The 24,632-nt window shown below is 35.9% G+C and overlaps 1 protein-coding gene across 13 annotated transcripts in view; it reads left to right on the forward strand.

Moving 5' to 3' along the window:
* Nucleotides 1–24,632, forward strand: part of LOC150087201 (bromodomain-containing protein 2-like) — a 736,023-nt gene that overhangs the window by 707,147 nt on the left and 4,244 nt on the right. For 12 of the 13 annotated variants that reach the window (XM_090373020.1, XM_090373014.1, XM_090373018.1 and 9 more), the window contains 2 exons: nt 13,176–13,362; nt 16,282–16,424. In XM_090373020.1, the coding sequence (XP_090229146.1) occupies nt 13,176–13,362; nt 16,282–16,424 (330 nt within the window). Of the gene's footprint in view, nt 1–13,175; nt 13,363–16,281; nt 16,425–24,632 lie in introns of those variants that run through there. The other variant, XM_090373025.1, reaches the window with a different exon arrangement.

The following is a 24,632-nucleotide window of genomic DNA, read 5'->3' on the forward strand; positions in this document are numbered from 1 at the left end:
CCAGATTTGCGAGGCATACATTGCAATTGGCAGGACACACATTAAAATGTACTTGGTCGCTAGCTGAGGATCCCTAATTCCTACCAGTTCCTGCCTAGTAGCCCATAAAGCGGCGAATATTTTTGTCTTCATATGGGCGAAGTGTTGAGCAAAGGTGAGTCTGTCATCCCACTTAAGACCCAGGTCCAGGTGAGAGTGCACTTTTTCCACACTAGACCCGTTCACAGAGATTGAGATGTCATTTTTATTCTGCTTGTAACTTATGGTCATTTGGGCAGACTTCTGTGCATTAATACTGAGCCCGATGCAATCCAGGTAGCTCTCAAATTCTCGGATTGTGCTATTTGCCATCTGGCAAATACTTTCTGCTGATTCATGGTCTTTGGAAGTGATGAAGAATTTTACATCGTCAGCATATGTTATAAAATTGTAGTACCGTGCAAGAAACGGCTCCAGGACGGCCGCGAAGAGGGTAGCCGAAAGAACTCCCCCTTGAGGCACTCCTTGCGAGATGGTAAAGCAAGACTGTAGCTTTTGGTGCTTAACAATAAGTTTCCTATGTTCTAGCAGGCTGGTTATTATAGTTAACAGATTTCCTCTTACATTAAAATAATTCTTTAAAATCGCAATGAGCGCTGGAATTGAGACGTTGTCGTAGGCTGCGGAGATATCCAAAAAAATAATATCAATTTGCTTTTTCTCATTTAGTGCTTTCTGCACGCGAAAAAGGGTTTCCAGTAAGTTTGTTATTGTTGATCTACCCGAAATAACTGAGTGCAAATGTGGTGGTCTATGGCTGAAGCAGTGTTGATTGATGGTGGGAAGAAGCGCTTTTTCGAATACCTTCTGTAGGGGGCAACTAACAGAAATTGGTCTGTAATCCTTAGCCAATTTTGGGTGTTTAATCTTTGGTATTGGGGTTACAATGTAATTTTTCCAAGCTTGCGGGAAAGCTCCTGACCTGATGATTTTCTGATAGATGTGCAGTAATAGATCTATTATAAATGGGCTACTTATTTTAAGGATGAACATTGGAAATTTGTCTGGTCCAACAGTGGCCTTATTGGGCAGATCGTTGATTGCTTTCATTACGCTCTCTTTGGTGATTAGTATTTCACTCAATGGAGGTCTTGTTGGTTCCTCTCTTGCCGAATAGTTTCGCTTGTTTAAATCTTTCAGGAATTCCAAAATTTTGTTACCATTATCAGTGTTCTCAATTTGATTCAGTCCATGCAGGTTACTAAAAGTGTTATTAGCCCATTCCTTGAAAATGCATTCTGTCATATTCTCTGTGCTATTTCTATTGCTAGTAATTCTTTTTGCTCGTTTTAGTTTGTTATGAATAACACTGCAGTGTGCCTGTCGTTTTGCTTTGATGAAATGTGCTCTTTCTTTCTTGTAACGAATGTGATCGGCAGGATGACCCGTTCTTTGCCATTTTCTATACAGTTTTTGCTTCCTGAGGAAACTTGCTTTCAGTTGTGGGTTAAACCATTCTTTTGTTCTCTCAGATATTTTGATTTCTTTTGCTGCTCCTTCCAATGCTGTTTGGTATAGCTTTTTAGTGATCATTTCTAAAGCTTCGTCTACTGGCTTTTCTTGCAGGTCATTCCAGTTGTAACTAGTCAGGTGACTGAGAATGACCTCTGCATTAATATACTTCACGGAGAAAAGATACTTACTTTGCTTTTCCCAGTTCGTGTGGTTACCCTGCATGTATTTGTGTATCTTCTGTGCTGCTTCTATTTCAATGGGATTGTGGTCCGACTTAAATTTTATGCAGTTTTGCGTTAGCCTTATGTCTAAGGAACTATGGTACAACAGGTCAAGTTGCTGCATTCCCCTTGTTACTGGTGTCGGAAGCTGCGTCAAGTGCAATGCACCCACTGTAGCATCCAGCTCTTTCTTGGCCTCCCTGTGTTTCGGAAGAGGCAAATTAAAATCTCCCGCTATTATTGTGTCGACTGATGGCTTTAGATTTGCAGCAAGCCAAGCATAGAGTTCGTTTCTTGTCTCCTTTGTGTGCTCAGGTGGGAGGTATATGATGCATATCTATATGGAACAGGAGTCATCTAGATTGTTCACACAACTACAGGGCATATTAATCATACACGACATAAATACTACACCAAAAAAGTAGGAATCTCACAGAGAACCATTAATAATACACCCAGTACCTAGCCATATTCGAGGATTACTGCAACAGAGTTGAAGATGCAGCAGATGATAGTTGCTGACCACATGATGGTATTGAAACTGCAGTGTTGCCATGTGTTTTGCTGAAGGCCATAGTTGATAATGTACAATAACTTGTCTGAGTAGTAGCACAGTGGTATCGTCACCGCCTTCCCCACACCTAGTGGAAAAGGCCCAGGTTCAAATCCCGTCAATGACGCGAGGAACTTTAATGGGCTTTTTCCGTTCAGTGGTTGAGTAAGTCAGTCTCGGGTAGAGATAGCAAGGTTTTCCCCCCCAGAAACTGGTGTCTCTTCGTCCAGCAAAATGACCAGAGAACACACAATTTACATACAATACATATGGGTACTGCCCATGATCTTGTAGAAACACGTGCTGTGAGCCTGCTGATATTTTAAGGATTTGCTGTATGATGAACCTCACTGTTGAAAAAGGAGGCATATGCCTCTGGTAGCTACGGTGTTTTAGCCCTTTTATGCAGTAATTGTTTATTGTAATTCATTGCAGTTTAAAATTTCATATTTAATTGTACCGGATTTTATCCGGTGTAATTATATCGTTCTATTTATTTAATTTATTTGTATCATTATTTTAATATAACACAACACTACATTTATTTTATTTAATAATAGTTGATGTAGAATTGTGCACTTATTATGAACATATATGGGTATATAGAAACAATTCTGGGTGATAATAAAATAATTTGATTTTACAATAACTCGCTAATAGGGGGGGGAAGGGGCGTGTAAACCGCAGCCATTGTCAATCCACTGCAGGATGGAAGCCTCCTCAATAATTCACATTATGGTCAATTTCCTTTAACATGAACCTGCTAATATGAGACTCCAACTGGAATTTGAAACAACAGCCAATCGACAAATTTTAATGTGATTTTCGTGTTCAGCAACATAAAATGTCAAGATTGGGTGTGTTTGTAACATTGTGTTGACCAGTGTTATCTGTAGAAACTGCCTATATTGAATAAGCAAACATTAAAACAGTGCATGTTTAAAGTTTTTATTTTGGCTTGTAGTCTGAATTTAATTTGAAATGGTATTTTACTGTCCGTAACCACATTTTACCATAAAACCAGTTGTAATAAATATCGCACCTTAAGTGCAAGCTTATTGAAACCGAGACATGCTGAATGTTTTTGATACTCTGCACAAAAACTGCTGTAAAACTTGGAGCAATGTGGCATTAAAGGGAAGGTTGGGTGGAGAAAAGACAGTGGTTATCAATGGACTAGCTCTTCTTGAAATAATGTTTGTTCAAGCAAAGTTCCCAGGGTTAAGTGCTTGGCCCATTGTTGTTTTCTATACTTATTAAAGACATGTTAATGTCTAAGATCAGTACGGTGGTTAATGACAGTAATCAGGGTAAGCTACTGCAATAAGATTCAGGGAAATTAGGCACATGGGACGAAAAGTTTGACAAATGCAAGTTACTGAATATGGACACTGAAAATTAACAAGTTATTGAAAATTAACATACTGTGTGCTACCAAACACAGGACAAAATAAAAGACTTGGAGGTTTTTTTCACTTATATGGAGAGATAAGATTATCATATATGATGCAATGGTTAGGCCTCATTTTAGGATGTAGATGGGAGAAAAGTAGCAAAAGTTCTTCAAAGTATAGTCTGCATGAGGCTTTGAATGGTTAAGCTAATGCTGATGGCATACTTCACAAGGCTTAAATTAAAGTTAGTTGTAGGATAAAATGTGTATTTCATTGTGGGAACAAACTATATTGTGTTGTAGAGGTGGGTGCTCTGAATAAATTCAAGGAAGCTAGAAAAACAATTGGAGGGGATGGACAGGTTATATAGTAAGTTGTTTTACTAATGTACAGGCTTGCTTTCTTGCATCATTTGCCACAAGAAATCTAGATGACTTTTCAGAGGACAGACAAGCATTGTGGTGATAGGTAATCATTCAATAAAGCAAGTTTCAGGTGGAAGTATAATCAGTACCAGAACTCTTGAGTTTGAGTGAGTTCTAAATTGTGTAGAGGAAAATCCTGGTAACAGTAGCATTGCATAGGACATTCTACTGTCAGATCTCTTGGAAACATCACATTCAAAGATAAGGCAAGGCCTTATTAAAGCCGATTGCTTACAGCATTTTGTACCATTTCCCCTCCCATCGAGGCGGCTCCTCAAGAAATAGTATGAATTTTCATAACACTAGTAAAAGGGAATCCACTTATCCAACAATTCAGCATTGATGGGCAGGAACTGAAATTGCTTAATTTGCTTAGCCTAGAATATTAACCAGAGAATCCTATGCTGATTTTTTTTTTTTTTTTTTTAAGGATGATTCACTGAATGAAGTACTTTTGGCTGTCAGTTTGTGCACAACCACCCCATTTGACAGCGTGGAATGCCCTGCTTGCTCATGCAATTCCCACCGATGTTTAAATGCTTCACTCTACGCAGCAAAATTTCTCTGCAGAACAATGCCTGGAATTTTTGAACATATGAAACTCCACGAGTTTTGTTTTTTTTTTTTTAACGGAACCTCCAAACAAAAGGTATGGAAAGACAGAAGGACTTGAATTTCTATAGATTGTTCAGACTGGCTAGAAAAGAGAATGGGAATTATAATAGATGCAAATTCAGAATGTCTATGAGAGACTAAGGGAAAAGTTCAAAAACCTGACTGCCCTCTTTTGAATAGTTTAAAAGTCGTAGAGGTTTTGGGCATACTACCAGTGGTGGGATTCAGCCGGTTCGCACCGGTTCCGCAGAACTGATACCTAATTTTTTTGTTGAGTTCGGTAAACCGGTTGTTAAAATGGCACTTGTGATCAGGGTTCTCTCTAAGGTGAGCACCTGGTATTCTATGCCATTTATTAATTCAGCAAGAAATTTTCGTTTAATATCGATAAAATGAAGAAAATGTATGTTCTGACTGATGTTTATCAATGATATAAGCATAGTGCTTTGTTTATAAAAGTTTATGATATGGCCACACGTGGACAGAACCAGTAAAAGTATTCAAATATATTGGTACATATCCGCTCCTGCTCTATAATATATTAAAATAAAACATTTTTAAAATTTTTTTGCAGTAGCCCTTAAAAGAATGAAAAGGCAACAGAGTTTGACAGAGTTTTTTCAATAAGAAACCAAAATCAGAATTTGTTGTATTAGAATTGGCCTTGGATTCAGTTACATCACCAACAATTTTCGTTGAACTAGTTGAATTGGAAAAACAAGATGCAAAGACAATACGTTCTTCAGTTATGGAAAGTTTAAATAATGTTGGCCTTACTAAGAACTACCTAGAAAAAAAATTTAATAGGATTTTGCTCCGATGGTGCCAGCGTTATGCTTGGAAGAAAATCTTGAGTGAGCACTAGGATTGCAAAAGAGTTTCCAAATATAATAATATGGCACTGTTTAAATCATCGCCTCCATCTTGTTTTAGATGATTCGATAAAGGAAACAAAGCAAGTAAATCATTTTAAAATATTTATTGATAAGATATATACTATTTTTCATCAATCCAATAAGAACCAAATTGAACTTTCCAAAATATCCGAACAACTTGGAATTGAAATTATAAAGATTGGTAGAGTTTTGGGACCAAGATGGGCTGCCTGTGGTTGAAGGTCAACCCTAGTTGTGTGGTCCACTTATCCAGCGCTACATCACTATTTTTATTCAAATAAAAAGTACTTAGGTATGGCTGCCCGTCTTGAAAATATATATTTTATAACTGATTTGGCATTGATGATTGATATTTTAAACGAAATTTCTCTTCTTTCAAATGCACTGCAAGCAAGAAATATAGACATAATAAAGGCTGAAAAACTCGTGATAAGATCTATTAAAGCATTTCAAATGCTTGGAAAGGAAAAGGGTCCATACGAAAAAAACGTTGATGAATTAATTACTTCAGAAACCTTCAAAAATATAAAATTTGTAGAAAATCATCGATTTGTCTCGGGCTTCCTCGGGAAAGACTTTTAGAAAACATCGTAACGAATTTGAAAAAAAAAAAAAAAAAAAAAAAGACTAATGGATCGTGAACATTTAAAAGCAAGTTGTAGCTAATTTCAAAATAGGAATAAATTACAATTTCTCAATTTTTTGGAGCCAGATTACTGGAATATTGAAGAAATACTAGTTCCATGGAAAGCAGCTGAAGAACAATTGCTCGTATTTAATGACATTTTTAATTACCAAATTGATATTAATGATTATCGAGATTTCTTGGAAAACGTTTTAAAAAATTCCCAGAATTATCCTGAAAGTGTTCAAAGAGCTAAAAATATTGTCAGAACAATTGCTGTAAGTTCAGCAGAAGCGGAAAGGGGTTTTTCAAAGATGAACATATGTTCAGAGAAGAGAAGTCGCCTAACTGTTTCTAATATATCAAACACAATGACTATTAGTTTAATCGGTCTACCTCTAAAGGAATGCGATCTTACTCCTACAGTGGTTAAGGATAAATCACTCAGCCGATGATGCTCGGATAAAAGCGAGGAAAATTGCAAGCGAGGACACCAATCAAGAAACAATACGGAAATATCTTAAATAACAGTTTTGTTTTTTGTCAGGTATTATTTAATATTTTTTCATTAATATTTTAAAACTCTTTCTTATAACATAGTCTAGTTTTGTGGACCTCTTTTATTGTTATTATTTAAGTATTAACTGCATGAAATAATAAACTACCTTTCGGTATATAGTTTTTTTTTATACTTAGAACGGTCATTAGGGCAGCGAACCGGTTGTTAAATTATTTGAATCCCACCACTGCATACCACCCCATATGTGATAACAATATCCCATGGTTTTAAAGAGTTGTTTAAAAGTAATGCCAAATTTGAAAGCCTTTGGGGTAATAATACAGAAAGACGTTTAGTATACAGCATGAAGTGTTCTTCATGCTATATACAAAAAATCATTCTAGCAATGATTTTTTGAGTTTGCCATTAGAGAGGTCTGTTATATCAGAACTCAGAGATGATGTTTTTGTAGTTCCGTTTAACGACACAAGGGCTACTACGGCCAAATTGTGTCTCTTCATCGTTAATTGACAAAAAGCGTATTGTTAGAGAGATTAAATTATATGCTTCTACAACCCAATATGTTTTAGATATAATAAAAGTTCTTCAACATTTGCTTCATTTCCTAAGATGCGAGATAAATCAGGTAATATATTCAATGTTGTTGTTGGGTTTAAAGACACAAGGGCAACTGAGGCCAAATTGTGTCTATTCATCGTTTAATTGCATGACCCTATCTTTATATTTGTTAAATTATATACTTTTGTATAGGCCAATACATTTTAAGTATATTAAAAGTTCTTCAATATTTACATCGTTTCCTAGGATATGAGGTAAATCATGTGATACGTTAACCCTGGACACTGATTGAAAAGTGTTTGACCAGATGGTTGAATGCAAGGGACAATCAAGCAGAAAATGGCGGACCGTAAGCCAACTGTTACAGGATGAGCACTGAGGTGGGCTTTTTCCCAATAGCAAGTAGAGATGGGTAGGATGCGTATGTCCAATTCTTAGCCTTGCCAACACCACTTCCTCACGTCTGTTTGGTCTGACGCAAGAGGGCCACAGCTTTGGTTCTTGTTTTATTTGGTAAAGTTTGCTGTTAGTATTCCTTTTCTATATCTGCAGTTGTCATAACATGCTTTATGAATAACAAGCTTATAATCAGTGTATGGAACCTGAGGATGGTGTGAGAGAGTGGGTTGAGGATGTTTAGCGGCAAAGTCTGCACTTCCATTTCCCAGAATGGCCAGGGATCCAGCAAAAGCTGATTGTCTGATTGGACGCGCTACAGGAAAATAGTTGGGAATGAATTTCTTTCAATGTAGGATGAGAAGAGAAATGAGGAGGAATCCGTGTAAATTATTGCAGGTGAGATGCAAAGTTTAATAATCTTACTAAGTGCTAACTTGATGGCATAAAGTTCAGGAGTGAAGACACTGCATGATAAAGGTAGTGTGGCTGAAATTGTACATAAAGGAAAAACAGCTGCACCTACCATACTGTCAGTTTTCGATCCGTCGGTATATATTTTACAGGCATGGGAGTTAAGAGTAGCATGAGCTGAGTGCAACTGTCTCATGTTATTGGGAGGTATGACATTCTTCCCCCACTGGAGAAAATGTGTATCATGTGAGGCACAAACATACGTCCAGGTTGGAACAGGTGCAGTTGTGTTCTGAAAAATATCAACTAAATCAATATTCCAACTCGGAATAAGATCTTTGATCCTGAGTGAGGCAGGTCGATTTTCATGTGGCTTATTCTCATAAAAAGAATCCCACCGGGTGTGATAAAGATACTCCCAACTGGGGTGCGATGGAAGACTCTGGATCTTAGAAGCATAGAAAAGCAATAATGTTTTTCTACGAAGATGTAATGGGGGCTCGTGGGCTTCAATATAAAGATTTTGCATGGGAGTTCTGAATTTGTTATGAATGCGCCCAGAGGAGTCCTCAGGACTGTGCTGGATGACATTTAGCCGATCTAATGTGCTTTTCCCTAGCTGAGTCATATATATGGAAGAACCATAATCTAAGCGTGGAACGGATCAGAGATTTGTAGAGGTGAAGTAAGGAGTACTGATCAGCTCCTCACGACATGGATGAGACTGATCAAAGTATGTTCAACTGTTTTAGATATGTGCTTGGAAGTTAAGCTTACTATCTAATATCAGGCCCAGAAATCTGATGTTGTTTACTACTGGTATCGGACAATTGTTTAGCCATAATTCAGGATGTTGGTGGACAGCACGTTTCTTACAAAAGTGAGTGGTGGTAGACTTTTGTTCAGCTAGTCATTATCCGTTGCGTGACATCCAGGATTCAATTCTGTTAATGGCAAGTTGAAGTTCGATGGTGTTCATGCTTTGCGATTGGCAGATGGCAAGGTCATCCGTGTACATATAAGCCTCCACAGTTTTGGGGATGTCTCTGGTTATGCTGTTGACTCGAATTGCAAATAACGTTGCGCTGAGTATAGATCCCTGTGGTACTCCTTCTTCCTGAATATGGGGTGTAGACAGTACGTTCTGATAACGACCTGAAAAGAGCGGTGGCGCAGGAAATTCTGAATTATCTGATGGAGATGACCCCTTAGTCCTAGGTGATAAAGGTCCATAATAATACCATGTTGCCAGGTAGTATCAAATGCCTTTTCAATATCTAAATTGACCATGACTAGATGTTTCATGACAAAGGCATTGCGAATATTTGATTCAGCTTTGAAAAGGACATCAAGAGTGGATCTGTTCTTACTAAAGCCACTCTGATGATCTGTTAAAAGGTTCTCTGCTTCTAAGATCCAGGTAAACCGCATATGTACCATTCTTTCAAAAATTTTCCCCATGCAGTTTGGGAGAGATATTGGCTATAATTGTTAACCAAAGAAGGGTCTTTGCCTGGTTTTGGTTTGGCAAGTATGTGAGAATGACGCCAGGAAAGTGGATAGGCATTTTCTGAGAAGATTCGATTATAGAAGATCAATAGGGTACGTAAGTCCTCTTCAAGTAATTGTTTTAGCATGAGTAATATATATCGTCTGGGCCGGCAGCACTATTTGCAGATTTATTTAACAATTCTTTAAGTTCTGTTATATTAAATGGTTGATTGTATGGAAGTGAGAGCCATGTGGAGAAGTTAATTTTGCAGCGTTCTGCATCTGCTTTGATGCGCTGAAAGGAGGTGGAGTAGGAAGCAGAAGCAGATATTGTAGAAAATGATTCTGCTAGCGCATTGGCGATATCCTTAGGTGCCGCTAGATCTTTTCCATTCCAACAGAGTATGGGAGGGTGGTCGAGTGAATTTTCCATTTAGCGCTTTAATTCTCCAAATGAAGCGTGGGTCAGTGTCTTTGGTGATAGCTGAGGCAAATGAGATCCAGGAGTCACATTTGGCTTTTCTCCTAATCTGCCTTGCTTTGGCTTTAAGTATTTTGTATTCTATTAGATTACTGGTTGTAGGAAACTTACAGAATTTGTTCCAAGCTTGATTTTTCTCACGCTTGGCATTAGAACAATCTGTATTCCACCAGTTATGGTGGGAGCATTTGTGAGGGTGTGACTTCGGAATTGAATTTTTTGCTGCATTTAGTATCCGATTGGTAATGTAGTTAGTTACGTCTTCAATTGGATGTTGCTGAACATAACTCCTAACTGGACCTGGGTACAGTAGCTCTCCCAGTTTGCCTTCTGGAACATCCAGGTGGATCGGTGCTCGAGATTTGCAGTTATCCGTGTTTGTAATGAGCAAAGGATTGGAAAGTGATCGCTGTTTAGAGGATAGTTTAGCACTGACCATGTCATACTTGGGAGAATTGCTGGTGAGCAGATTGACAAGTCTATTGCAGAAGTAGATCCTGTAGGTAGGTGAATATAAGTGGGAGATCGAGAATTTAGTATAGTCAGGTTATTATTCATGAATATTTCGATTAATTTGCCTCTTGTGTCAATCACAGGCAACCCCCATAATGGATGGTGGCTATTGAAGTCACTAAAATTATTGCATAACCAAATTATCAAGGTCTGTATTTGAAAATGGTTGAGGAGAAATATATATATATATATATATAGAAGTTAGGGTAATTGATATACCGATTGAAATACGTGCTGCCACAGCTTCTAGACTAGTTTGTAACTGAATTTGCCTGGACGGTATGTTTGATTTTATAAGCACAGCTACTCCTCCGCGAGCAGCAGACTCTGAAATCCTGTCTTTTCTATATATTGTATAGTTTGTAAATTTTGGTGAAGCTTGAGATAAGAAAGTTTCTTGTAAACATACTCCTGTCAGATTATATTGAATCAGTAAATCTTTTATGTCTGCTGCTTAGTCCTCTGCAGTTCCACTGTATGATATCAGACATTATTTGAGTTTAGTTGTGGTCTATTGGTCTGACTGTTTTTAGAAATGGAGCATTTCGGTCTGTGTTGTTTTATTTTATTTTTTTTTGGGAAATAGGGGTGTACAGAATCCATGGTGTGATTTGCATGGAGTTCCAAAATGGGCTCCCCATTATCTAGACACTCTTCTACTTCCATACTGTTGGTGGGAGTTTCCATTTGTTTTGAATTTGTCAGATTTCGTTTGCTGTCATATGGGACCGATGGAGCATCACTAGGGATACTGATTGGGGTATTTGTAGCTTCGCTAATTTTGAGTATTTTCTTTTTTTGAATTTGAAAGAGTAGATTTAAGCCATTGAGGTATTAGGTGGAATTGATACATCTGTTTGTGCTCCAGTAGATATAGTTTCTAGTGCGAACAGGCAAGGATCGACTGTCAGGCAGGCTCAACATAACTTGCCTACATGCCTCAGGAAACGCAACTTTATTTTATATTTTTGAATTTTTTTCCCTGTAATCCATAATTCGCAAGATTTGGAAAAGGCAGGGTGACTTCCCTTGCAGTTTGGACACGCAGGGGTTGCCACTGAGCAATCAGCTTGAGTATGGTCTTTAGATCCGCATATGGGACAGATGGAGTCACCTCTACATGCCTGCTGTGAATGACCATATTTCTGGCATTTGAAGCAGCGAACGGGATTCAGAATATATGGTCTAATACGGCAATTGAAATAGCCAGCTTTGATTGAGGATGGTTAAGTCTGGAGTACTGAATGTTAAAATGATGGTTCTAGTCGGAGTTAGATTCCCATCTTTTTTACTCATGATTCTTTTTACATGTTACCTTTTGACTACTAAGTTCTTGGAGTAGTTCTTCTTTGGAGACTGAAATTAGGTCCCACTCACTGATCACACCTCTTGATGAATTTAAGATTCTGTGGGGAGTAACTGATACTGTCAGCCCCCCAAAAGATGTTGTACAGCCACTCAATGTTTTGAGGTGGCTGTTTTGATCAGGTCTCCGGATTGTAGTCGCTTCACCATTTTTGGTGACCCTGCAATAGACCCTAAACACTTTTGTATCAAGAATGGTGATAACTTGCCTACAGGTTGGGCAGATAACGAATGTACCACCAAGAAATTCGGTATATCATTTTGACATTTTGCTTCCCTTCAAACTTTTTGGGTGAACACAGTCATGGTCAATGTTGGAAGTCTCTTGTCTTGAGCTCAATGGCTCTAAAGGTGGATAACTATTTGTATCCATGTTAGCTCCTTTTGGCCTTGGGGTTTACCTTTACCACCCAGGTTACCAGCCCCACCACAGGAAGGCAGGAGCAGTGCAGCTTGTGGCCAAGCGTAGAGGTTAGTAGGAGTACTAAATTAAAGAAAATGGTACTTTCCTTCTTCTGGGCTCACTTCTTCATTTAAGTGTTTTTAAGAAAATGAAGCTACTTAACAAAAGCAACGATGGCCTAGACATTATGTAGTGATTTATGTAAAGTTGGATACACCTGCACAGATTTTTCATTACACAAAATTCAGTACCAGACTACTCAAAGTGTCCACCCAAGGAATTGGATGGACACTTTTTGAGTGATGCAGAATAAGTCAAACACCTTGTCCCTTGCCATTTCACTACTTATGTCATGGTGGATCAAATCTTGTTAGTTGAATTATTTTGTGACCATAGAATTTGAAAGGCCTCAACATATCAGAAAGGGGGGAAAAAACACTATGAATGCTATTTGTTGTTTGACACGTTCATTTTATGATTCCCAAATCCCTCATTTATCCTTTCACATAAATGAAGCTGCAGCAAAATTTTTCATACTTATCTTGCAATGTATGCTCATGAAATATCTCATTCACTGTGGTGCTATAACCAATAGATGACATTATGGACTTCCAACTGACCATTTGTTTCTTTGTACTTTGTGATCTGAATAAACAACATATATTATCTCTTGACCTGTTTTGCCAAGCACAGGAAAAAATCAAGTTTACTATACCATTCTAAAAAAAAAAAAAATGAAATTGTAACGTAATTTTGTTCATACCACTTTTTTAAAACAGAACTGCTAAAAATTAATGTTACTTGTTTTCAGCATTATGTGATCCTTGGTTGGCTGTTAGCTGTTGCAGCTAATGTCTCAGTACTATATTCTATGTGGCCAGCAAATGAAGGAAACCTGCCATCAAAAACTGGTGCTGCCATATACAGTGCTATAGCACGTTCAGTTTGGGCAATGGGACTAGCTTGGCTAACGTTTGCATCTGTTACAGGGTATGCAGGTAAGCAGAGTAATTAGAATTTGATATTATTCCAGGTTTAAAATTTTGCTAAAGGGCATGTTAAATGCATAAATTTGGAGTTCAAATTGAATGGTAGTGACAGGTTCATATAGCTATTCACTTCCTACCAATGGCAACCCCCCCAACTAGCAAGCAAAACGGTCAAACTAGAATTATAAGATTGATTTAAACAGGATGTTTTGGTTATCAGAATTTTTATTCCTGGTATCCCCCCTCCCAAGACATTCAGAGTGTGAGCATGAACCCTTTGTTACCTGGCAATCAATTAGTAGTTTCATTATTTTGCTGTAGGTCAGTGTACGAAAGCAAGCATTATTTATTCGTTACAGAGTACTTGAATGTCTGCCAGTGTAATTAATAAGGTTGTAATGAACGTGTTCCCACTCAAAAATCAATTTCCATCTCGCCCAAGATTTAAGTGGTTAACTCCTGATAGGTCAATTCCATATCACTGAGACAGAGAATATTTCATATTTTTTAATTACACTACATACACAAAACAGAACGGTATGAAATTGTCTATTAACAGAATACACTCCATCCTTCTTAATGGACCTGCCTGTACAGCATAGTGCCCAACAACTGTGGCTACCATTACTATATATGAGATTTCAGTGAAAGTAACTAGGCTTTATGTAGCTGAGTGCAGGTGGTACATGCTCTTTGAGTGGACCTTGGTACAAGCCTGTGTAAATACAATTAATGATTTTTTTGTTAACTCCTCTGACCTGGTATTGTATATGGTGGTCATGCTGGAGTATAAATCAGGACACTTTATAAATATGTAAATAATTAATCTACTTCCAAGAAAACTAATTGGCAAGTTTTATCGTTAGGCTTAAAGACGGAAAATATGCAAGTCAGGACCATATCAATCAAACGTTGTGCAAATTAATTTATCGAAAATTTTGCATATAAGCAACAGGAGACAACGTAGAATTTTTAGTTAAAGTGATGCTCTCTGTGGAATAGTGCCATTCTCATGTTTGCAGACAAGAACAAAGGAGTTCTGATCTGTGGTGCCAGTTAGCTGGCACCACAGATCAGAATTCCTCCTCTCTTCATATTATTTCATTACTTGAATCAGTAACAGCTCTGATTCAGAGGGATGGTATTATAATTATCATATTATACATTTTAACTGGTTAGGGTGCATACAGAGAAGAATACCAAAATTAGCCAGAGGTAATCTTACCGAGAAAAAGAAATCCTGCAGACGTTATTGAAGTGCTAAGTGAACTAAATGTTGATAGCATTCTCACTTGGATGAAACAAATTGGAAAAGGATAGATGTGTGAGTGGATTTTGTTTCCTTGTATCATTTTGCCATGAATTAGTACTAAAAAATTGCTTTCACTGAGGTAAACTTGTTTTCTTGATGATACATTGTCCACAGGTACTGGATATTTCTGTAAAACCAAATTCAGTTAGAACTTTTTTTAATTTGTAGAATATAACATGGAATTAAATGGCACATTCTCCACAATTTACTGCTGTAAGGCAGTAACATGTTCTATCAGGTTATTAATAGTAATTTACTTGGGTTGCATTACCTTCTTGGCATACAGTGATTCTAACAGTTAATTTGGGGTGTTGTCCCCCCCCCCCCCCCGCACCCATTTTTCTAGAAACAGATCAACGTGTCTGCATATTATGAGAACCCTGAAAACTTCGCCCATTTATAGAAAAACACTATCCCGCCACTACTGTTATCCAGAACTGCCTAAGGTTACCTTTAACAGATTTGCATTTTGGTAATGCCACTCATTATAAACTTGAAGGCACAGTAATTATAGAGTACCTTTCTTTTCTCAAAATAAAATTACAGGCATCATTAGTATGACCCTTGCCAACCATGAAGTTGAGATAACACTTTTTTTTTATTTATTTAAATTCTGTATCATGCATACAATTTTGCTCAACCCTTGAATTCTTTTGTAATAATTTAAAAAAAAGCGTTTTACCCCTAGGGAAGCAGTGAACATTTTCTTTTTCCCATAAATGTAAAACAAAGTTCACTGTGATGTGGGCATATTTATTGTTATTTTTCCTGTTATTGAATGTGTTTTTACTCACTGCAGTTGTTTATGCCTTCCAAGAACATGGTTGGCAAAGGCTACCCAAGATAGCTATGCACATCAAAATGATCTTATCTCTGGACTTTTTTTTTTTTTTTTTTTTTTTTTTTTAAATTGGAGGGCTAACCATGCCTGTTTTTTTTTTTTTTTTATTATTTTGTTTTTTTCCATGAAATTTTGAAAAATTCTTAAAAAAAAACTCCTGAAAGTGTTATTTAAATTTATATATACTGGCATCATGTCATAGATGAAGTATTTGACCTTTTTTTTTTATGCTCTACAATATGCCTGTTGAACTATACATGAGCTTGGCTTAGAGTAACTGTATATAATTTGGCAGTTGAATTTTGAGGACCTAAGCTAAATCCAGTGGCACATTTAAAGAAGAATAAGAGAAATTTACTTCAATACAACACTCTCCAGAATTTAAACAGCTATAAAATCGCATTTAAATTCTGGAGAGTGTCGTATTGAAGTAAATTTCTCTCATTCTTCTAAATATTGAAATACAACATAGAACTGATTGAGAAAAATAGCTGTTTTATACTAATTTAAAAAAAAAAAAACATTCAGAAAAGAGAATACTTTTACTTTATTCATCACCAATGAAAATCAATGCATGAAATTACAAGTCTCAAAATATAAATTTCAGTCATGAAATTTCTACCTAAATCAATGACATTCCTATCTAAGTTAACTGGGGGAACAATTAGCATGGATGATATATTGATATGTTGTCATACAAACCATTCACACAAAAGAGAAACCTCAGGTTATTACTGCATATTCAGTTTGATAATATTTACTTTCTATTCCTTAGGTTTTCTTAACACTCTTCTATCCTGGAAGGCTCTAATTCCCTTAAGTCATCTAACATATGCAGCATACCTCATCCACCCAGTCATCATGGCTATGTTTTATGGATCACTAGAAACAACCGTTGATTTCTCTGCTTCTCTTATAGTAAGTATCTCATTATTGGGGGGAAAAATTACACCTGAAATAAATCTTACACATCACTGTTAATATTCTACAATCAGAGAAATTTCGAAAGAGAATTTGGCATGTACAATGTCGAGAGATCACCCAAAACATAATGATTCCTTTTTTTTTTCCCCATAAAAGCAACCACCATGTGAGATCTTCAGGAAAGGAAACAGCTGGTTTTCTCCCCCCCCCCCACTTTGTTGCAAATAACAACATTACTTGCATGTAGCAAGCAAAAACTTCAGCACCATTTTACACGAGAACTTCAATTAGGCTGCAGCTGGAGGGTTCCAGGTTCAATAGTAGTAATGTTTCTGAATAACAAAAAGTGGGCAGGGGTACGAAAGGATAAACTCATCAATAGTAAGCAATATTATTGGGAGCAGTTAGCCTGCTCCCACAACAAGGCCTGTGCTAGACATGTAGTACATAAAAAGCAGAAAAAGATGAATGCAATTAGAACCAAGCTTCCTTTTGATAATAAACAGTGATCCAAGGGATAAAGACAAGCATTCCCCATATCCAAATACAGAAAACTATTGTGAATCAATATACAATGGCATGTGAACTTCCAACTTCCTTTCGCAATAAGAACCAATGTGTGAAATACAATAGAGAGAAAGATCCTATAGCTTTTATTAAAAAGAAAGAAAGAAAAAAAAAATCATTATTTTTTGAGTGATCCTCATATTATTAACATATCTGTTCACATTCATATGCCCAATGTTATCAAGACAGTAAGGGGAAAAAAAAAAAAGAATTTTGAAAATTTGTGTGCATGCAAATAGTAATACAAAGCTAACAAAATAGTAAATACAAGTTTCTGATAATTTTGCTAGTTCAGGTGTAAAACTTTAATCAGTACTTAAAACATTGAATCAGGAAGACACAGGTAAGAATATCCCACATGTGAGGTTAGGTTTTACTGCACACCTACATGCAAATTCCTAGGTGAAAATGCAATAATAGTAAAGCACCCACCACAAGGCCATGTAATTCTTAAAATATGGCACAGATATTCTTGTCTTTTCAGAGTGAAGATTAGCTGTGCAAAACCAAAAAAATTATTGTAAGGGATACAGTGCCACATATTTTGAACACTTCAACTTTTAGAAGTTGAAAGACTTCTAACAGGAAAGTGGCTAGAACATTCTAGAACTGCATTCCAACACTACAAATGGTGTCCAGAAATGTAATAACTATATTTTAAGATTATTTGCTTCAATTTCTTTCACCCCCCCCTCCCCTTCAATTATGTAGTATAGGTTGAAGATCAGAGAGCACCATGCCAACTTACACGAATTGACTTTACTGTGGTATAACTCAACATATTCAAAGTAACCTAATCTTCTGAACACCCCCCCCCCCAATTATCAGAAATTCTTCCTAAATTGAAGGAGTTGGCAAGTATAAATATTTAAAGGCAACTGTTTGTTATTCATGCAAGATATGTCATTTTGCTTAATTGTTGTTATAATAATTAGGCAAAATGGGTTAATTCTGATATTGTCTGTTTACTTTTTTGCTCGTTTTTGGATTTGTGTAAGGATACTTTCACCATTCACTTTAATTCTTTAATCAGATATCTAATTTTTTTTTTGTAAGGTCATACTACTTGAATTCTAACAGTCTCAAATACTAAACTACACTCAAGTTTGAGAAATCATTCTTTGAATAAAAGGAATGATAAAACTCCTTGGAAAATGTCAGTTTTTACTGTAACCATATTTCAGAGATCTTTATTCAAAGAATTATGGTAGTTTAATAAATTAAGTTAACAGCTTGATTACTTAGAGGGGGGGGGGGAATGCAAATACATCTAAATTTTGATTTCACCACCTACATGCATTAAAAAGAATTTAAGGATTTGTATCAGTGTTTTAAGCTAATCACTTTCCCTCCCTTCATAAAGTCATACAATACAAAACTTTAATATTGGTGTAGATACAAGATAGTTAAGCCATAAAAAAATAAACTACATATGTAGTGTAAATGCACTGTTTTAATTATAACTCATTGTGGCTACCTTCACAATGAGTTATAATTAAATAGATACCAGGTATTGCACTACTTTGAATAAGTAACACTTCTTTTCATGATACTGTTTTAAATACAGTATCTTTCTGTACACCATTTAGCACCTCTCATATTGTAGAATTAACTTTGCAACTGTGGTGGCATATTTGCATTACCTGGGTATTGCCCACCCACTGATGAAAGGCCAACAAGCTTTGAAATGGTGCTGTCTGGGTGGTGGTGTCCACCGAGAATAAGTAACACTTCTCTACTAGAGAAGTGCTACTTATTCGAAGTAGTGCAATACCTGGTATCTCGTTGTGAAGGTAGCCACAATGAGATATAATCAAAACTATACCTTTACATACAATTTTATGGGTTAACTATGGTGTATCTGCACCCATATTATATAGTTAATTTAAACACATATGGAATTATGTCTTGTGCATTTAGCCTTTAAATACAAAAACTTTGAATTATCTCTATAACATGTGTCAGCCTTGAATGCACATTATAATTCACTATTGAAAGTTTTGCACAATCAGGAATACAATGAAGAAAGACAAATATTTTAACCATGCAAAACAGAGTAAAAGCTATATACACAGTACTAAATCATTCATGATTAAAGCACCTGTCTTTAAGAATGGCATCTAAGAGAGAAAAAAAAAAAAAAACAAAGAATTGCCCTTGCTATTTTTAATATTAGAATACACAGTTACAATAAACATTATTATTATTAGTAACATTATAGAGATAAAAGTAATGAGAACCTGACTAACAACACAACAGAACAGAATATTTCTTAATCTATTCTGAAATTAGCCAGGATGGGAAGTAAATTCACTACTACACATAGATTTAAAATGGAATCTCTAAAAAAAATTCACAAAACTGGTCAGAATGAATGATACTATAACCAAATTTGCTACATTTAAATCCCCATAAGCATATATATATATATATAAGCAGAAAAGAGATTTCAAAAATACTTCATTTTACAACTCCAGTCAACGAAAGAGAAAAACTTTCTGTTACGTATTTCTCAAATCAGAGCAAACAACCTTCTCCAATACAACTAATTGTTTAACGTAATAATATAGTGATATAATGTTAAGAAAAAATGGGTTTCCAGGATTAGTCGTGAATGTGGTACCAAGCATGTAATAACGAATGCAGTTCCATTTCCCAAAAACATTTAACACCTAAATTTAATTTTCTCTTGCTGAATTTATTTGTTTTCCATGCAAACTCCTCTAGGAGAATATGCTACACTGTTGTAGTATTATTTTCTGAACAACATTATATTAAGTGGAATAGGAGTGACTTCAGATTTTGCAGTGGTCCTTTTTGTAGCATACAAGAGATTCATTGCACATTAGATGGAATATGCCATTTAATAACACCCCCTCCCCACAGCAAGCATAATGAAACTGAGTTAGTGTTATAACCGATGAACTGGCCCTCACTTTTTGTAATGAAAAAATTGTCCATTACAGTGAACACTGGGTTGTTTGAATACTGTTCTTTACCATGATTTAAAAAAAAAAAAATTAAATGCTAACACAGGTGATCCCATTGTACAAGGCAATGGTTAGGCCTCATTTTTAGGAAAGATGTGGATGTGTTGAGCAGGCACAGAGGAGAGGAACAAAGAGATTACTCTTACCAGGAAAAGCTTGAATTCTGCAAGATCTAAGTAAGCTCAATACTAATTAGAATCTTTCCACTTGTTCAGACTACACACATAAGGGGGCATAAATTCAAACTGAAAGATGAGTGCATGGTCAATCGTTGGAATCAACTCCTATCTGGTGTTTTAGAGGTGAGTGTTTTGACTAAATTCATGGAAAGTCTTGGTTGCTGTATAAGTTTGCTTTCTTGCAGCAGTAAATGATGCTAATTATCGTAGTGGTTAATGGTGATTAATTGTACTATACAGAAATGGGAAAGCAATGGTTTTTAAATGTTGAAATGTACAGTGTACAAAAAAATTGTGCAATTTTGAACTCTAAATTAAATAAAAATTCATAATCTGTTGTATTGAACAATGCAGCTTTTTCTTGGTCCAAGATGTCTGAGCAAGAATCATCCTTGCAGGTGGTCTAAAAAAAAAAAAGGACTGTATCTGGCTCAACAGTTATAGATTGATACAAATCACATCACAGGGATAATGTAGTCTAGGGGAATAGAATTTGAAGATAGGTGGATCCACCAGAATGGTCAAAAATTTCATTATCAGAAGCAGAAAAGTAAATCAATCAACACTTCTGACTTGACAATTAAATGATATCTTAGTGAATAGTATAACAAAAAAAAAAAAAAAAACCATTTAACAATTAAAAAAACTTCTATGTATGTACATATTAAATATGTAGTCTGAATTTTTTTTTTTTGTAAATTTTCTTTAATCAAAAAGTTACTTTTCGAATTTAAATCTAAAGACATTGGTCATTTATATCAAAATTCAAAATTAGTAAAAAAAAAAAAAAAAAATAATAATATACAAATTTAAACAATGTGAATGGTCCCATGAAGATTGTTATAAGAGGATTTTATCTATGTCATTGTTTGGTTTTGAGAATTTAGTGCTTTATGCACACTGAATAGGTTATGGGTGTAGTGTCTGTAAATTATGCAAAATTTTGACCAGCTTTTTTTCTGCATGGGGGAGATAAGGGGGATGGCACTGGAAACACAGCTATATATTACACTAAGGGGAATAGAAAATGAAAGACCTGGGAATAATTGTGCAGCCAGATATGAAGTTTTCTGAGCAATGCAGACAGTCTGCAAAAGCAGATCATAGGGTTTTGTCAATGATATACGGGAATTTTTCTAGCAAAGAAAAAAGGAGGATTATCCCTTTGTTTAAGGCAATGGTCAGGCCTTGCCTTGAATATTGCATACAGGTCTGGAGGACTCATTTTGGGAAGGATATAGAGTTACTTGAGCATGTCAGAGAAGGGAAACAAGATAGGGGAGGAGAATGAAGGGATCCTCTTACCAAGAGAGGCTTAAGTTCTGCAAATTGCAGCGGCTGGAGACTAGGCACTTCCGAGGTGATCTGATTGAGGTGTACAGTAAACCCCTGCTGTTTGCAGGGGTTGCGATCCTGAGAAATGCCGCGAATACTAAGTTATGGCTCCCATAGTAATAAAGGGGTTCCGTTCCAAAATATGAAATATATAAGAAAAACTAGTCTAAAATTTTGTCTATGTATGTATTATATGTACCTTCATAATATGACTATGTACCTAGACAGTACATTATTATTTTTTTTTTTTTCCAGGAGCATTAGCAAGTAAGGCCATATTGCGCCGGGATATGCGGTGGTCATTACCCGAACTTTCCGCATCCTCCGTATTTGGTGGTGATGGGCTCGAACCTCGGTCTAATCAAGAAGTGTGTGCTACGCACTGCTGCTCCTTCCCACCTGGCTACGGAGGTGCCTAGACAGTACATAGTGAAATGCAAGCATAAGGCATCGAAATGAAAATAAGAAACAATTTAATATTAAATGTAATATTTATTAGAAATTTCACAGAAATCTTTCAATCCAGCACCTTTGCTATAGCTAAAAAAAATCCTGCCAGTGCTATCACCAGTTTCGCAAAAGTGTTAATTTGAGTTTGGTCTTCTTTCCACAGATTTAAAGCCTTTTCCATTTTTTCTAATTTAACACGAGTTACAGATCAAATTTTTAAAGCAATTAGCGCGTTTTCACGGACACTACAGCAGATTTTTTTTTCCCAATTTCTTGTATGATTGTACCATTGACTTATTGATTTTATAATGTTTTGCGACTGACGCGACACTTTCACCATTAGAAATTTTGTCTAGTAACTGAATTTTACTCGCTAATGTCATCACCTTTGATCTTTTCACAATTCCCTTGTTATTCGTAGCCATATTTTTTTAGGGGATAGAAAAGAGCTTGTCCACAATAAAGTCACTTTCTTCCGTTAACATGAAAAATCTGTTTTCACTAACACACTACAAAACGGTAGATTTTTCACTTTTGTAAGCATATCAATTTATAAATATATTCAATTTATAAGCATATAAATTAAAAGCAAACAACAAACCCTTCCATGACAAGCGCATAGCACATACTGAACAAGGATTAGCAAGAAACATCCACGCAAGATGATTTTAGCCACATCCATGTTTTTTTATGGCGAAAAATGTTCACGGCACTTTAAAATTCTTTTCTTTTTTTTTTTTTTAGGTTTCATTTTATATTAAATCAGCGACCACGAATAATGGGAGTTAACTGTATAAGACCTTGAATGGGTGAACACACCGAATTCCGACACGATTCTTCTGCTTGCTCAGATTACGAACCTGAGGGGGGCATGAAATCAAATTGAGGAAAGAGTTGTAGAATAGAAGTGCGGAAATTTGCCTTCAGCCAGCGAATGGTTAATTGCTGGAACAAACTTCCATCTGTCGTGGAAGTTGATAGCTTAAATAAATTCAAGGAGAAACTTTAAAAAGTTTGAGGGAATGACTGTGTGAATTTTTTATATTTATTTTTTTGGCTGATGCTAAATAAGCTCATACACTTGCTTTTTTGTGTCACATGCCACTATTACTAAACAAAATTTGATACTCTCCCTATGCCCAGCCACTGTAAAGCTATTATACAATGGCTAGTAGGGAGAGTTGGATAGAACTCTCCCGATGCCCAGCATTCTCTTGGATAGAACAAAATATATCTGAAATCTACATTTTCTTCAGTCATCATCATCATAAAATACATTTTGTAGTGCCCATATTTTTTTTTTAATAACAGAAGCATATTTTTTGAGCCAGAAACATAGCCAGAGCACTACAAAGAATGAACAAGGTTGCAGATGCTATCTATATTAGAAGTAAAGGGGTGATTACAGCACTATTATTTAAAATTAAAGTAATCACATAATGAATAGAATGGATTCTCATCTTATTTTGAGTTCTCTAATATTTGTCTTCTTCTTATTCCTCCACTTCTTAAATAGACTATGTATGGTCATATTTTGAGTACATTCTTATGGTAGTAGGCCTATAGCTTGATTGCAATTTCTCTGACATTGTATATGTCACTTCAATAGGAGTTCTATTTTTAAGTTCTAAACTTTTTGTTGCGAGATTCTACCTTCATTACTGGCTATGGTCTTTTTGACTCACGGCAAGACTTTTCTGACCGGGAGCTGCTAGGTTAATATGATGTGCATTAATGTCTATTATTATTGCTGGATATACATTTTAGAAGAATGCAAAAATATATTAATGCCTGGCATCATGAAGCCATTGTGACTTTCAAAATAAGAGAGGCTTTTGTAAAGTCCATATTATTTTAAAATACAGTCATATGACTGTTTAACAGTACTGTATGCTTTTAAATTACCTAATTTTTCTGTTTGGCATCAACTGCTTCAAGAATACTTTGAAGACTTACACCTCTCCAAAAATTGAGTGCAAAGTCTTATCTCAATAGCACTGCTATTGTCTTTTTTTTCCCACCTGGTTAAATATTCTCTGATACTCAGCATTGTTAATTGCTGAGTATCAGAAATGCAAAGAATGACTTGTTACATTTTATGCTTCCTTGTATGCTTGTCAGTTCTCTGACCCAGGACCACTGGAACTGATGTTGCAAAACATCTACTGCTTCATCTTTAACAATACCAAGAAGTGGAAATTCTATCAGAAAAAATTTCAAATCTGATAATGATGCACTGCCAATTGTTGAAATTTGTACACAATATAATCACATATGGCAATAAAGTAATCCTCACCAAATGTCCAAAAAAAAAAAAAAACCCACAACCAGCTTTGGACTCTCTAGCTAGGTCAGATTCATCATTCTGGTAACCAACTTCCAAAATGGAAGTAGAAATTTTAAAAACTGCAGTATGGTAAATTTGCATATAATATTCCTCAACACATCTAGGAATAATGACTTCAATACATGGATGTTGGATTGAAGAGCTATGTTTGGATTTTCAAACATTTGGATATTGGTATAACATTTAGAGAAACAAGTACATTATTACACTGCTTTATTCAAGTTAGAAGAGAGGAACAGACTTTCTTCACGATGATAATACATTCCTATTAAGCTTGCTTTCACCAGAAGTTTACAATTTGTCTTCTTCAAAACTTCGGGATAATGAACTGGAT

This window comes from Mastigoproctus giganteus, chromosome 4, assembly GCF_048544385.1.
Source record: "Mastigoproctus giganteus isolate SK-2022 chromosome 4, ASM4854438v1, whole genome shotgun sequence".
Taxonomy (NCBI): Eukaryota; Metazoa; Arthropoda; class Arachnida; order Uropygi; family Thelyphonidae; genus Mastigoproctus; species Mastigoproctus giganteus.